The sequence below is a fragment of the Quercus robur genome, chromosome 10 (genome assembly GCF_932294415.1).
Source record: "Quercus robur chromosome 10, dhQueRobu3.1, whole genome shotgun sequence".
Lineage (NCBI taxonomy): Eukaryota > Viridiplantae > Streptophyta > Magnoliopsida > Fagales > Fagaceae > Quercus > Quercus robur.
Window position 1 is genome coordinate 599892 of NC_065543.1, and position 16739 is coordinate 616630.

At 34.6% G+C, this 16739-nt stretch overlaps 1 protein-coding gene across 1 annotated transcript; it reads right to left on the bottom strand.

Annotated features, from left to right (window-relative positions):
* Positions 1-1247: 1247 nt before the first annotated feature.
* Positions 1248-12286, bottom strand: LOC126703647 (guanosine nucleotide diphosphate dissociation inhibitor 2-like). Its single transcript, XM_050402675.1, has 13 exons — positions 11801-12286; positions 9313-9375; positions 9100-9183; positions 8879-8986; positions 8605-8777; positions 7557-7668; positions 7343-7423; positions 7140-7202; positions 6928-7029; positions 6627-6751; positions 2292-2502; positions 2137-2211; positions 1248-1581 (listed from the first exon to the last, which is right to left on the bottom strand). Exons 1-13 carry the CDS (start codon positions 11885-11887, stop codon positions 1531-1533), a joined length of 1335 nt encoding a protein of 444 aa, XP_050258632.1. The 5' UTR covers positions 11888-12286; the 3' UTR covers positions 1248-1530.
* Positions 12287-16739: the final 4453 nt, after the last annotated feature.

Below are 16739 nucleotides of genomic sequence, written 5' to 3' on the forward strand. Positions count from 1 at the left end.
TCATTTCAATCACCTAATTTTACTTTTGTCCAATTGAATTTAATTCAAGCATTCCATCCAATTTCATTAAATTTTTGCCATTTAAAAAAAAAAAATCTCCTTTAATTAATAAAAAATATTTCATAGATTTTTTATGCGAGACTTTTTTTATTAAAAAAATTAAATTTTTCATTAGTTAATTGAATATTTAATGGCAATTTTTTTAACGAAATTGGCCAAAAAAAAAAAACTAAATTGAATAAATATGAAACTTAGAAAACTCAATTAAACGAAAGTAAAGTTAGAGAATTGAAATGAATTTCAATCAAACTTAAAGTATGAAATTTGTTTTTTAGCCTATAAATTAACTCAAATAATAGGAAGATTAGGCCAAACAACAACAAATGAACAAAATAGTCAACAAAAAACCCATTCAAAAACAAAAAATAACAATCTCTAATATTTTTTAATTAAAAATGGTATCAAAAGAGATAACAATGCGGCTTTACTCTCTGGCTGCCTTTCTCTCTCACTTTCAAACTCTCTGGTTGCCTTTCTCCTTCACTTTCTCCAATTTCAAAGTCATTTCAATCCAAAACATAAAAACTACATAACAATCACTAGTTTTATAAATGTCAACGAGTAGAACCATGGGATTTGGATTTATTTCTTTTAAAATGTTATTATGAACAAAGATTGATCACAAACTTAATTGTAGCCTAAAGTTACAACTCCACTCAATATGCTTTTAACATATTAGTTAGAAATTGTTTTGAGGCATTGTAGAAGGAATAAGAAATAGGATGTTTTTGACATATTAGTTACAAATGTTTTGAGGCATTGTAGTAGCAATAAGAAATAGGTATCGAAGGGCAGGGCAGCCATAATGACTGACGAGACTCGTAAGAGAATACCGCAGGTTCTTCTGAATGGATTAGCGAGTTTTGACCGCATAAATTAGTACAAGTGTACAACAAAAGTAGTGAGGACTGAGGACCATCAACGCTTGATTAAAGTAGAACCTAATTTTTCAGTTGGCAATTGACAATTCCTATTAAGAACGTACTGCTATCGGTAACCCACACAGGGCAGATAGATGAGCCTTCATCCATTTTCGGACGTTATACAAATGCTATTGTAAGCACTCTTAAGGCTTATGAGGATGATTGTAAGGGTTTTTATCTGTCCAGGCTGTGTCCTGTTTCTCTTGTTCTTCCTTAGTTTTGTTTTAATGAAATCGCCTATTACCAAAAAAAAAAAAAATGCTATTGTAATTAAATTAATAAGTTTCATTTGGAAGCTGCCACCACAAGTGAGTAGTCAAATGCACATCATAAATCTACACATCAAGTTCCACCAAAGTACATATGAAACAACACATTTTTATCATATAAAACATAGTCTATGACGGAAAGAGAAAACAATCACAAGTCCAATGCCACTTCTGTGACTGGCGAACTTTTAACACTCTTTTTGGATTAAGCGACTGTCAACTTCAACGCTCTCCAAGGAGGTTGGAACAAAGCAGATCTGTGAAGTGTTCCTCAATCCTCACTCCTCTGCAGCACTGGCAGCACTTAAATCCACGCTGAGATCAAGAACCTGCTCAAAAACATCAGGTCAAACACTGCAAGGGTAGCACATGCAGTTCCAGTGATTTAGAGAAACAAGCACTTTTTATCTGTAATCATTTTTTGAAATTATAACTTTTACTGGCCACAGGAATGATTTTTACAACCTACCATTTTCTAGAATCCTTTATCTGTGTGTGTGTGTGTGTGTGTGTGTAGGTAAGATATGTATCATATAATCATATTGGACAGTATAGTGCAAACTACGTAATTGCCTGATCTTCCAATCACCAAGGTAGCCTTTCATGATTATTCCTTGAAGCAAGTAAATCTAACCTAGATCATGTATCATTTCTAGCAGTTCAATATGAAACTTCATATTAAAACTTTAATTAAAATTTGTCATTGTATTGGTCCTTTGTTGATGTAAAGGGGCTCCCATTATGGTAAACACGTGTGTAGCATCATGAATTATCAAAATAAAAGATAATTACTAAGCATGTTATTGAAATAATTTGGACATGGCAGGATGACTTATAAACGGAGAGGATCCAGTTGCCTAGCAAGATAAAAAAAAATTCACTACCTTCCCAGTTATCATGGTATACATGTTGAGTACGTCCAAGACAGTTGACTCAAAGTGTGTTGTTGCATCGTAACTCTGCAAACATGATGATCAGACTTGTTCAGCTTGCATCAGTTAGTAAAAGCTACAGTGTAAAATTGTGGATATCAACTTACAGTTGATATAAAGCAATTGTCCAAGGTCGGTTCATTGACTGGTTCGTATCTGTCATAAATATCAAAGAATATCTCATCAACAGGCCCTAGAAGGTCAATTCCTGCCTTAAGTTCAGTCCCAGGATGATCAGTCTCCGCCTCTGTTGAAACAAATGCAATAAATTTTCCCTTTGGAGCAACGTTGTGAGAATAAGAGCAACAGAAAAGATACCTGCTCAACAATAGAAGGATAACAAAATCAAGCTCCCAAGAAAACATAAGAGAAGAAAAGGAGCACCACAATAAATAATTAATGACAAGTCATTGCTCTAATGGCATCTGGAAGTCTCCAACATTGACTTGCTTCAATACCTTTCTTCTTTTCCTTTTTGGTGGTTTAATAAATAGTAAAGTGGTAATAGTGCGGTAGTAGGATGAAGTGGGCACAGTACAAATGCTCCTAAAGGGACTCCTTACCAATAATATAGAGAAAAACTAATAAACATCAAAGCACCTAAAACTACTACTTTTTGCATGTGTAATCACACAACAAAGCATAACAATTAAGAGGAACTAGTAAGTTTTCCATGTGATGCACGAATAATTTTGTGAAATTTTACGTAAGACAGTTTTGAATAATGTTGTACATATATTATAAAGAAAAAGTAAACTAAATTAGAGTAAAAAAACATATACAGGATACTTTTTGCATGTATAATCACACAACAAAGCCATAACAATTAAGAGGAACTAGTAAGTTGCTCGTGCAATGCACGGATAATTTTGTAATATTTTATATAAAACGGTTTTAGATAATGTTATATATATATATATATATATATATATTATAAAGAACAAGTAAACTAATTTTGTAATATTTTATATAAAACGGTTTTAGATAATGTTATATATATATATATATATATTAAATCATGAAACCAAAAATAAATGCAAAAGTGTAATGAGACTATGAAAATCAACTAATTTTTGTTGCATTCACATATATACCATGAAATAAAAATATGCTCAACTTTCTCACTGTCTTCTACTCATCAATATTGTGACAATAAGACATGATGTGGGCAAGTGTGTTCATATGTCTTATAGATGATTTAAAATTAAACCATGGTAGAATGTGGCTTTACATTACACACCAAATATTCTCCCTACTTATATACCCAAAACAAAAACTATCCAATCAAATTACCCAAACCTAAATCATATTTAAGCTCCTAATTTTAAAAAGAAAAAATACTCATAGGGGATTCGGTGTCTTGATGATGGTAGGAGGCCAGGAGGTAGTGATCCCTCAGATTCCTCGTCCTCTCTTTCAAATATTTTGTCAATCTCAGGTTTTTTATTTTAGTAATATATAGTGAAATAATGCATTTTATTTAACAATGCACAACATTTTTGTGCCTCTCTATCTCTCTTCAAGGCCTTATGTGATTAGTTATTACTATTAGTCCTTTTTCTTTTCTTTTTTTGCTTTTTTTAAATTACTAAAACGGTAGGTATGCTAAAAGACATGAAAAATAGAGAAAGGTGTTGTGTAAGCTTAGGCAATTAATAAGATAATAATAAGATAACAGTAAAATAAGTTAATGTGAACTTTTGGGCAATATTAAAAAAAGGAAAAAAAAATGCTAAATGCAAAATTAGAACGCCACTTAGCAAAATCTCATGCTTTCCCGCATGAGGTCTTTGCTTTTATATATATATATATATATATATATATATATATATATATATTGATGATCAAACACTTCATCGAAATGAAATTATACAATATTAATTTCACAAAGCACTAACATAGACAAGTAAGGATGGCAATCTATGCCCGACCTGTAGGTACCCAACCCGGCCTAATTCTAATGGGTCGGGTTTTACCCGGCCCGATAAAAAATAGGGTCAGGTTTGGGTTTTAAAAAAAAAAAAACCCGAAGCGGGTCCGGGTTCGCCCGGACCCAACCTGACCCGGTTAGAATAAATATAAAATTACAAAAAAACCTATATATATATATATATATATATATCACAACCCTAACCTAAAACTCATTTCTCTCTCAACTTAGCCGCCTCCTTCACCCCATCTCACTAACTCTCACTCTCACTCAAACACTCACATCTCATCCTCACCGACCCACCCTCACCCTCATGGAGGAGCACGGATCTCATGGTGGTTGCCATTTTTGTCATAGAGGAGCACAGGATTGTTAGATTGGAGAGAGATGCGATGATCGGAGGAGCTCTTGGTCTTGTTGAGGTCAGGCGAAGCCCAGGGGTGATTTTGATGGCTGAAACCACCGCCGATGGAGCTTTAGTATCCGTTTGGTTTCGGCGTTTTACTGCGTTTCAACGTTTGCGTTTTGGGCATGGGACCCATGCTACAGTAAACACGTCCTTCTCCTTCTTTTTTTTTTTTTTTTTTTTGTTTTCACACGTTTCAGGAGTTATGCAGCTATTGTTCATGCACTGTTCATGAACAGTAGCCGCAAATGTTGACTTTTCAACGGTGAACAACGCATCCGTGCACTATTCATGGACCCACAAATTCCACTTCTTAGCAATTTTTTCACTAAAAATGGGTACCACAGCACTCACATATTTAAAAATTATTTTGCTACAGTATTTTCAGTCTCAGTTTTCAGTTTCAGCAAAAATAAGCTCAATCCAAACAGACCCTTAGTGGTCTAAGTTCGTTAGTTTTTTTTTTTTTGGTTCATTTTTTTTTTTTTGGTTCATTTCCTCTCTCAATAGTTTTAGTTTTAGTTTTTGGGTATTTGTTTGAGAATTCAATATGTAAAAATCCGAGTGAATGTTGTGTTAATGTAAAAATCTATCCATAAATGATAAATGGAGTTTTGTTTCTTCTATTTTTTGTGTTTATTTATTATTTATTTTCTGTCTAAGAATCTCATTTCAGCAAGACTGATAACAATGTTGATTGATTTGTGTTTGTGTTTGGGTTTTTTTTTTTTTTTTTTTTTTTTTTTAAATAAGATTGGGTTGGATTGGGCCACGGATTAGGCCCAAAAGTGGCTGGACAGGCCCGCGGAGACCCAATGGGCTGGGTTTGGGGCTAAAAAAAAGACTGGTTTATTAAACGGGCTGGGACCGGGTAACAAGGGAGGACCCGCGGATCAGGTCCGGGTATCAAAAATCCGGCCGAAGCCGACCCATTGCCATTCCTATAGACAAGCTAGTCACAGAATTTTTCCTGCTGAAATTACAGTGGCTAAAACATCCTTGGATAGACAAAGTGGGACAGAACCAGGGATTTAACTGACCACTTAGTGAATAACACCAACAGTGCTCTAACGAGAAAAACCAATTGGGAAAGTGGAAAGTGTTTCACCATAGTCATCAAAAATGATAACAATGCAGAAAGATCAAGTCCTAGAAGATTTGAAAAATCATCAAGCGTACTTCCTTTTTGTTTATTGGTAAGTTACACACACACCGGATGAGTATTCAACCTACAACCTCGCCCTCAACCTAGCACTTATTAAGGAAAGGAGGTGCCAGCAGCCAACTGCAAGAGCTCCTTGGCAAATCATCAAACACACTTTCTATCCTTGTTCACTATTCCCATTTAAGTAATGAATAGAAGATGGAGAGGGATTTCCTGTGGATGCTCACTGTATAGGATGGCTTGGGTCCAGCAAGCTCCAATGAGTTATCATGGTTGAAAGAGATGTATGTGTTTGTGTATGTGCGTGTTCATCATGCATGTATATATGTAATTATGTATGCAAATATATTAATAAGGTAGGTTTGATCCCATCCTAAACAAATGGGTTGAGTTTAATATGAGTGTTGACTACATGGAAAAAAACAAGTAAATGGTAATTATATACCCGGCTCATTGATGACCCAATCCAAACCTGCAATTTCCCACCACTAGCAATGAATCAAAATACCATCTGGTAGATTGGAATGTGGTAAGCACTAAGTTCCTGTACTAAAAGCAGTGGGTTGCGTGTTTGAAAGAAAACTACTCCTAATCAAAATTATTTTCACTCTCCTAGCTTTTGATTCCCCAAATCCCAGTAAAAATGTGGACTGTCTCTGTTTGGCATCAACTTCTACGCTCAACTTTTAGCTTTTATGTACAACAATTTAGAAGCTCACTTTTTCCCACTTTTTATCACTTTATTCAAGGTAAAAGCATATTTTAGCACATTTACAGCAAAAAGCTAGATAAACTATTCCCAAATAGACACTTTATCTCACCCAGATTAGCGATGGATACCCAGTTTTATTTATCAAATTTGTGCTACATATGCATTACTATATAGGAAAAACCCAGCAGATATGAAAGGATTAAAACAGAAACGCAGTATCAGAACTCACATGTCTGACTTGCGACCCAACTGTTTCTGTGGCAGGATAACTTGCACTGAATGAGAATCATTGGTGTTTGGGATTGGGTGGCTCATTATGGCAATTGCCCTTGCAACCCTACCAACCCTCCTAACCTGTTGAAATGCAAAGAGATTTCTGTTAAGGCATGGAAAATTCATTGTCTTCTGTATTCATAAGTAATTAGGTTCCTCAGAGAAGTTCAAAAAAGGAAAGAAAATGTGCACCGGGGGGGGGGGGGGGGGGGGGGGGGGGGGGGGGGTGCGCAGTGGGTGGAGTATTAAATTATTACCTTGTTGGGCAAGTATGAAGGATCACAGACAACTTTTTTGCACCTAGCAGTTTCCCCTTCTGATGTGACACCAAGAACTTGACCTTCCTCATTGAACTCCACCTGGCATTCAAAGTCCAATCAAACTCAGCATCTAACCCACAATCTTATATACACCAGAATATGGCAAGTGCAACTACAAAGTGTCAATCCAAGATATGAAGCACATATACCTTACACTCAGGTTTGTTCAACATATATGTCCCACCATAAACAGCACTAAGTCGTGCAAATGCCTGAGGAACAAATCAAATTGACATCAATTGACTAACCTAAACCAAAACCACAAATTTATTATTACAAAAAAGTGTTAACAAGTATAAGGGATTTTTTTTTTTTTTTTTTTTGGGAGGGGGGTTGAGTGTTAGAATGAGACCTGGGGGAGCTCTCCCAATCCATACAAAGGATAAATGTATGGTGATCCTCCTTGAAAACGTGCAAGAGACTCCACATAAAGCTATGACATGGTTAAAAGAAACCAAAAAATAATGAGTGTAATACAAAGCTGTTGAGACTTTCTATGACTAGAATCCAAGTTTAAAAATAAAATAAATAGAAAGGAGTAACCATAAACCCCAGGCAATTTTCACCTTCATTCTCTTTATGGTATCAAGTGCAGGTTCATCAAGGTAGTGATCATCTCTATGAAGTGCTAATGCATGACCGATAACGTCCACAGTGTTGTCATCCAGACCATATTTTCTGTGAAAATTTCAACAGTATAATAAATAAATGAGCTATTGGTGCTCACTAGGTTCAGTTACCATCAACAATGCCATCATTTGAGATCACCTTTCCTTTCTTTGAAGAGATTAAATCAATAAAAGAAAGCATGTAAACTGTGGGAAACAAGAAATTAAATTTAGGCTAAAGCACACTTTCAATCCCTAGTGTTGTCATCCAGACCATATTTTCTGTGAAAATGTCAACAGTATAATAAGCAAATGAGCTATTGGTACTCACTAGGTTTACTAGATGAGTACAATTAACAATGCCATCATTTGAGATCACCTTTCCTTTCTTTGAAGAAATTAAATAAATAAAAGAAAGCATGTCAACTGCAGGAAACAAGAAATTAAATTTAGGCCAAAGCACACTTTCAATCCCTAACATATCACACATAATTCAATTCTATTACTAAATTTTAAAAAGATCCAAGTTCATCCAAACTGATGACCATGCCATCGCAATAATTAATGGTGTGGCTCATTTCAATGTTTGCCTTGACATCCATATTTGTAATGACAATATTAGTTTTATTGATGGAATGACTACATGCTCAAAATTAAAAATTACAAGTACAAAATTGAAACTTCTTTAGGGACCATCTTGAACTCAACTGTATATTTCAAGGACCCAAAGCATAGTTTAGCCTTATAACTTCACATTACACATTTAATTGGTTAAATTAAATAATTCTACAAGTTTCAGCTTCAAACTTATGTGTTTAAAAATATAGTTGAGCTATAATTCTTTTGGGCATAAAATTTACATTTTACAAACAACTACAAACGCCAACACCAACGACTTAATGTTTACGAAAACATATGGAAACTGCCTAAACTGTACAATCAAATATCAAAAGACATTATGCAAGACACAGAAACCTGTACAGCAAAGGCAAGAGCAAGAGCTTACGCTATCAGTTCTCTAGTTGTCACTCTAGTCAAGTCCATCCCGTCATGTGTTTTGGGATCAGTCTCATTATAATCATGAACATAAATAAAGAACTTATGAGCACGGCGCTTTTCAAATATACCCATCAATGGGGATTTGAGTGTCTCCATATCAGTTGCTGGAACCTTGTGAACCTATAACCACGGATTTACTCACCAAATCAAGTTAAGATCAAAAAATATATATAAAAGCTAAGTAAAATGCATCTTCCAACATCTTAAGAAAATTATTATACCTTTCCTTTATTGTAGACGAAGCTGCCATCAACAGCTTTGAAGTACAAATACTTGGTAACATCTGTATGAATGAGGACACGAACAAGAGTGCCATTTGCCATCATAAACTAGCCAATCAAAAATCATTCAATACATTAGAAAACCTGTATGGCCACAGGTGGTGAACAAAATAGTTATAAGCAAAGATGACAAAAGAAAGTGAACACACTGTTACACACACCTTTGGTATCATGTCAACATTATAATCCCTACTTGAGCCCAAATGTGCCGGAGGCTTGTCGTTTCCTCTGAACCTCTTCCAGAGCTGTAAATTAAAAAATAATAATATGATAAAGCAGTCAATAAATAATACTAAAAAATAAAGAAGCAATAAAAAATTGCAGACTTCAAATGTAACTTCAACAAATTTCAAATGGCACAGCAAAAATGAGACCTGAATAAGATTAAGCGATGTTGACTCTCCTCCATAATAATCATTCCTATCCATGTGCAGAACCTGATTCAGAAGATATGAATATCAATTACTTCGGTGCATATGACAAAATGATATTTGTCCACTGCTTCAAACCAACAGTATAAAATATAATTTCTACAACCAAAACTCGAAGGGAAAACATGAACTACTGCATAAAATAAAAGGTAGTCCAGAGAGGTTGATAGAAGCTATGAAAAATAACATATATATATATATATATATAAGGTGGAAAAAAAAAACCATAATTTAAACTAAAGTCTTAAATATTATCTGTGCATTTTATAGAACATGTTTTGCATGACCAGAAAACATTAAAAGGGGGGAAAAAACATTGCACACTTTTTTTTTTTTGACAAGGACTAAAATTTATTGAAAAATGATGTGAGAAAATACAGAAGAAAGAAGCACACAGGCTGTCTGCTAGAAGCAACATCGAAACAATTAAGTAACAAAGCAACTACAAAAATCAAGCATATCAGATAAAGAAAAGAAAGAAAAGACACCCGAAGCATTGCCCAATCATGCAAAGTCAGAAAAAATAAAAGTAAAAGCTAAAAGCTTCAACTCATGAATCGATCTTTCAATTCCTTCAAAAGTACGTGCATTCCTTTCCCTCCAAATGAGCCACATAAGACAATGAGGGATCATTCTCCAAAGTAACTTAATTTTGAGTTATTTGAACTTGCCCGACCAACTTGCTATAAGCTCCAAAACACTACGCAGCATAACCCAATGAACCCCAAACAATGTACACACCATATTCCACAACTCTTGAGATACTAGGTAGTGTAGGAGTAAGTGGTCAACGGTCTCCCCATTCCACTTGCTGTCTTGCACATGCAACACCAATCCATCACCACCACTTTTCACCTCCTTAAATTATCAACTATTGAGATTTTCCCCAAAGCCGCTGTCCAAATAAAGAAACTAACCTATGGAGACACTTTTGGTTTCCAAAAAGGTTTCCATGGAAAAAGAACAGAGTTTGTGGGTCATTAGGCCCTATAATAAGAACGAACATTGAAAACACCCCCTAGGAGAGAGTTTCCAACACATTTTATCTGCCCCACTACTTTTCCAAGATCCTGAATATATGAGGTCCATAAAGGAGGTAACCGATTCTAACTCCCAATCTTGAACCGGTCAAGTGAACCTGATATTCCAATGGTAGTTTGCCTCTAAGGATGATAACAACTCAGCCACTGAAGCGTCCTTGTTACTAGCAATATTGTATAATTCTGGGAAGCTACTTTCCAGAGGAAACTCCTCACACCAAGGATCATGCCAAAATTTAATACAAGAACCATCCCCCACCTTAAAGATAATAAAAGAATAAAAGTCTTCCCACCCCTTTCTGATATATTTCCATAGACCAACCCTATAAAGCCCTTAGAGCACCAACCCCACCCCCCCCCCCCCCCCCCAACATGCAACCATATTTAGCTTCTATTATCCTTCTCCACAAGGCATTCCTTTCCATAACATATCTCCACAACCATTTCCCCAACAAAGACTTATTAAATAAAACCATATTATGCCACCCGAACCCTCATATTGAACCGGTACACAAACAGTCTTCCAGTTAACCAAATGATACTCTTTTGCAAGGGTCCAACAATATACAACTTTATAAGTTTGAAAAGCAGTCCAATAAAATTGATAGCCAAGAAGAAGGGATAAGCGATATTCAGGCTGAAGATTGCCACCCTTCTCCTCTACTCATCTATGGCGAAAAGGAACTGTGGAACTGACAAACACACCTCACAAACAACCTCTAGACTTCCTAGGTAGTTCAACTTTTTTTTCTTCTTCTTTTCAAATAAGTATTAAGTAACACTTTGATAGCCCACTTTGATGCAAGTTATTGAGTTGATAACCTCAGCACAATTGTATTCCAGCTGTCACATGAGGTTTGTTAATAGGAAAAGCTATTACTACAAAGAATAATAACAATAGGGGAGCAGTCACTGTCCCCAAGGTTTATTTATTATGTCGGCTTAATTTTGTTTGTTTTATCGAAATGGGTATCTTGCATTTAATAGTAAATCAGGTTAACAAGTTGTTTTGTCATGCTGTATTGGTGCTTAAGCTGGTTAAAAGCGAGTTCTAGATAGCTTAATTGGTAAAATCTCCCGATCTCAAAAAGGGATGATTTGGGTTTAAATCCCGCAAACACCAAAAACTAATCGGTGTTTTTGCCTAATAAAAAAGAGTAACCATTGGAAAGTAGGGAAGGATCAGACTAAGAAATAGAATAAAAAATACTAATCATCGACGATTATTGAAAGTGTAAAAATAAAAGTCTAAATCATAGAAAGTAGATCCAATTTCGATGATCAAAATCAGAAATCTGAGTAACCCAATTGCGATCTTAATTTAGGAAACCAAGCAATAATCGGAGATTGACACAACAATAAGAAATGAAGAATTGTGCGAGAGAGAGAACCTTGAGGCCATCAACGGAGAGAAGACCGCTAAGGATGCATTCCTTGAGACCAGTACCCAACACTACCACGTCATACTCTTCATCCATCGCGACGAGATTTTAACAGGTCAATGATGCATACCTTTTCTCTCTCTCTCTTACTCACTCTTTCTCACCGCCTCTCTCTTCTCTCTCAGCTCTTGCTCTCTGCCTCTCTCAGTCTCTCTCTCGACTGGTTCTGGTTCTGGTTCTAGTTCTACTCTTAAATCCTTCTGTTGGTGGCTCATGCTCAGTGATCGATCTGTGCTCTCCAGGTAGGTATAGTTTTATTCTCTTTCTTATATGACTTTTCCTCTGCAGATGCCGTGGTTTTGGGGGTGGAGTCTTAGTCTTTATCTAATAAGACTTTTGGGTGGACTCTAGTCTCCGGCCGTGGCCATGCGCTTGGAGTAAATCTTGCGTATTTTACCACCGCATAGGGTGGTCATTCTACGAGCACAAGTGACTGTGAAGGGGTTTTTTAAAAAAATAACTATAAAACACATACTATATTATAAGTTAGACAACGTTTCAAACTTATTGCATTTCTAACAACTCGAGTTCAGTGAACTCGATTTACCCAGAAAGGTGATGTGGACAAAGTAGGAAATCGAGTTTACTAAACTCGATTTCTATACATAGAAATCGAGTTTAGTGAACTCAATTTCTATGTACAGAAACCGAGTTTAACAAACTCGATTTCTATACATAGAAACCGAGTTTATTAAACTCGATTTCTATGTATAGAAACCGAGTTCAATAAAACTGAGAATCTGCTCATCATTTCTGCTCAAAAAATCTCAACTCAACATTACACCCAAAAAAAAAAAAAAAAAAAAAGAACATAAGAAACAGAAAATAAGCAAAACCAACAACCCATTTCTCTAAAACACAAAGACAACCCAAAAACCACATAGAAGAGATCAAATGAGACAATGATACCCTGCGGTTGTTGGGACGGCGACGGCGACGGAATGGAGGGGCGACGGCATCGGAGCGGAGGGGCGATGTCGACGAAGGGGCGACGGCGACGGAACGGAGGGGCGACAACGACGGAACGGAGCAGGTGACGGAGCTGCAGGAGAGGGAATGAGAGTGAGAGAGACGGACGGCGATGGAGCGGGAATGACCGGAGCTGAGACTCTGTCGCCGTCGCCGTCCCAACAACCGCAGGGTATCATTCTCTCATTTGATCTCTTCTATGTGGTTTTTGGGTTGTCTTTGTGTTTTAGAGAAATGGGTTGTTGGTTTTGCTTATTTTCTGTTTCTTATGTTCTTTTTTTTTTTTTTTTTTTTGGGTGTAATGTTGAGTTGAGATTTTTTGAGCAGAAATGATGAGCAGATTCTCAGTTTTATCGAACTCGGTTTCTATACATAGAAATCGAGTTTAATAAACTCGGTTTCTATGTATAGAAATCGAGTTTGTTAAACTCGGTTTCTGTACACAGAAATTGAGTTCACTAAACTCGATTTCTATGTATAGAAATCGAGTTCAGTAAACTCGATTTCCTACTTTGTCCACATCAACTTTCTGGGTAAATCGAGTCCACTGGACTCGAATTGTTAGAAATGCAATAAGTTTGAAACGTTGTCTAACTTATAATATAGTATGTGTTTTATAGTTATTTTTTTAAAAAACTCGGATTTTTTTTCAAAATAACCTCTATTTTCAAACAATTTTGTTAGTTAGCATTGTTTTTAAACTTTTTAACAAATTTACATCTCGAGTCTAAAACACTTAAGTTCATTGTAACAAATCAAGTATCATAAAGTCGATTTCTACTAAAATTTACATGAAACTTGACTATTTAACACTCAATTTCCACAAAACATACCCAAGAAACCCCAGTCTCCTTCTTCCTCTTCTCCCTCTAAAAAAAATCCACGACATCTAAAAAAAAAAAATTTAATGACAACCACAGTCGACAAAACACCTCAATTAGTTCACTCTCCTCTCCCTCTGAAAAGAAATCCATGACATCTAAAAAAAATCCACGACAACCACAGTCGGTGAAACACTGAAAACAAGGGATCAAAACACTGAACCAGCGTTCCAGCGATGAACCCACGAACTAGCGTTCCAGGCGGCGAACCCAAGCAACAAAACCCACGAACGTGGTTCCTTAAGCAAAGGTCGGTTTTCCCCTATTTTTCTCTTTTTTGTCCAGACCAGGAATTCGAGTATCTAATACTCGAGTTCCACTGGAAATTGATTCCAAAAGCCTCAAGTTTGACTAGAAATCGACTACTTTGTACTCGATTTGCTACAATAAACTCGAGTCTAACAGAATCGAGATGTTAGTTTCCTAAATAGTTTGAAAAGGATGCTAACTAACCAAATTGTTTGAAAATGGATGCTATTTTGAAAAAAAATCCCTGACGGTGGTTTTTTTTTTTTTTTTTTTTTGTTATAGGTAAAATAGGATCGGTTTTGTTTTTTTTTTAGTGGAGTCTTGTCAAACAAGTCAATAAGACTTATGTGGTTATGGGTGGAGTCGTACTTCTGGTTGGGTCTAGGATTTTTCTTTTTCTTTTTTAATCTTGCGTTTTTATATTTATGCCGGTTGAGAACTTGAGATTGCTATATACTTATTACTAGTCACTAACTTTTACTATGCACGAGAACCTACTTATTTGTGAGGTAAATTAAAATAATTTTATAAAATCTTAAATTAATTAAGAAACTACACAACTACATGATTTGTTCTTGTATGACTTCAATATGTGTTACAATTTGATAAATAACTCAAAAAAAAAAAAAAAAAAAAAAAAAAAAAAAAAAAAAACCCATCTTTAACCAATTTCCATTGATCTGCAAAACAATGTGACACTATAAAATCTTTAACCAAACCAAAAAGACCTAGATAAAAAGAAAACCCAAAATTTAATTGGATTGGTAATATTGGGCATCAAATTGTTAGACATCTCATGGTTTGAAGTTGACTATTTCGTCTATCGCATGGCGAAATTACAATGGGATACTTCTTTGATATCTTACACCAGGGAGGAGATAGGTCCGAACTGCTGGCTAATATTTTTTTAACACCAACTTCACTATCCCATTAATACTAATAGCATCAAGAATTGTTTTAAATTATCAATGTTTGAGTTTATTTGAGTTTAAGTTGGACTTGTTAGAGAGATAGAGTTTTATTCCTTGTTAAATTTAAACTAAACAAAAATAATTTTATTTAAATATAATGATAATTTTATTTAAATGTTGTGTTGGCGTGGAAAATTGTGAGAGTTTCAGAGGTTTTAGTTTTATATATAGATATATATAAGTTTTGACTAAATAAAAATAATTTTATTTAAATATTATGCTGACATGAAAAATTGTGAGAGTTTTAAAAGTTTCGATTTTATATATAGATATATAGATTATTTGGTGAAGCTAGAGCTACAATAGTACCTTTTTATATACATCAGATTCTATTGTATTAAACTTGAAATTTATTTATTATTTCAGTCATTATAAATATATTATAGATAGTATTTATTTTATTTGTAAATATTGTTTTATTAGAAATGTATATTAGAAAATATGCATCTGGATATGAAAAACTTAAAAAATGAAGAAAAAAAGAAAAATTAATTAAGTCTCAAAAAAGATCAATGAATAAATTTGTTATTAGTAATAAACAAAATACAACACAAAATTTAGATGAAAATATCACAAATGAGCAAGAAATTAAATACAAGAATTTATTTGCAATTTAATTAGTTATATTATCGATTGAAAAAAGAAATATTAGAAGAACTTGAATGCAAAATTTTAATTAGTCAATTTGCATCTCAAAAGGCAAGAAAAATATATTTTAAATAAAATATATTATTATATAAAAATATTAGATAAATATTAATTTAATTAATACATAAATCTAAAATGTCACATTTTAGTTGTCGACCCCAAATGTCTGGATTGGGCCTATCAATGAATGAAAGATTTTTTTTTTTTTTATATATACTACACACTGAGCTAAGTCAGTCCTATTATTCGAGGGAGAGATGAAAAAAAAAAATGCTTTGTTTATTGATCCCGACTCAAACGAAGAAGATTATGTGGTTGTTGCAATCTATTCTCTATATAAAAGATTGGCCTTTATTAAAGCAGGTGATAAATCTTGGCGTCACGGAAAGAGTCATAATGTAGAGATGAGAGGAGGAATTTCACTACCCAACTCGATTTCCGATATTACGTTTTATGAAGGGCTAATCTATGTTGTCACTCATCGGGGCTTAATTCTTTGCTTCAATGCTAAAGATGGTTATTGCAGAAGAAGAAGCAAGGTAAAGATAGTTGCACCAAAGATGGATCCTCCAACATATTCTAAACGGGCATACGCATATCTTGTGGAATCATCAAATGGGGGAGAACTCTTCTATGTCCAAAGGAATTTAGATCATACATTGCAACATACTACCCATTTCAAGGTCTACAAGTTACGATTGGGTGAGCAATGTGGTGAGGTGATGGACCGTATCGAGGTAAAAAGTTTGGGTGATGGCACATTCTTTGTAGCTGTAGGTACCAATTATTCCATGTCTGTCTCTGTCTCAGCTGCTGAAAAATTCTCAGGCTGCCAACCAAATTCCATCTCACACATGACCATTTTGACACTGGTGTATTCAGTGAGTCTTTGTAAAATATTTTTCTCACTTAAAAAAAAAAAAAAAATCTATAAAATTCAAAAAAAATATTTCATAGATTTTTTATGATAATTTTAAAAAATAAAATTTTTTTCATTAGTTAATTGTATACTTAACTGCAATCTTTTAAACAAAATTAGACACACACACACACCAAAAAAAAAAAAACCTGAATTGAAAAATTTTAACGAAATTGGACAAAAAAGGTAAATTGAATAAATATGAAACTTAAAAGATTATATGTGATTTGGAAACAACATAACAATCACTA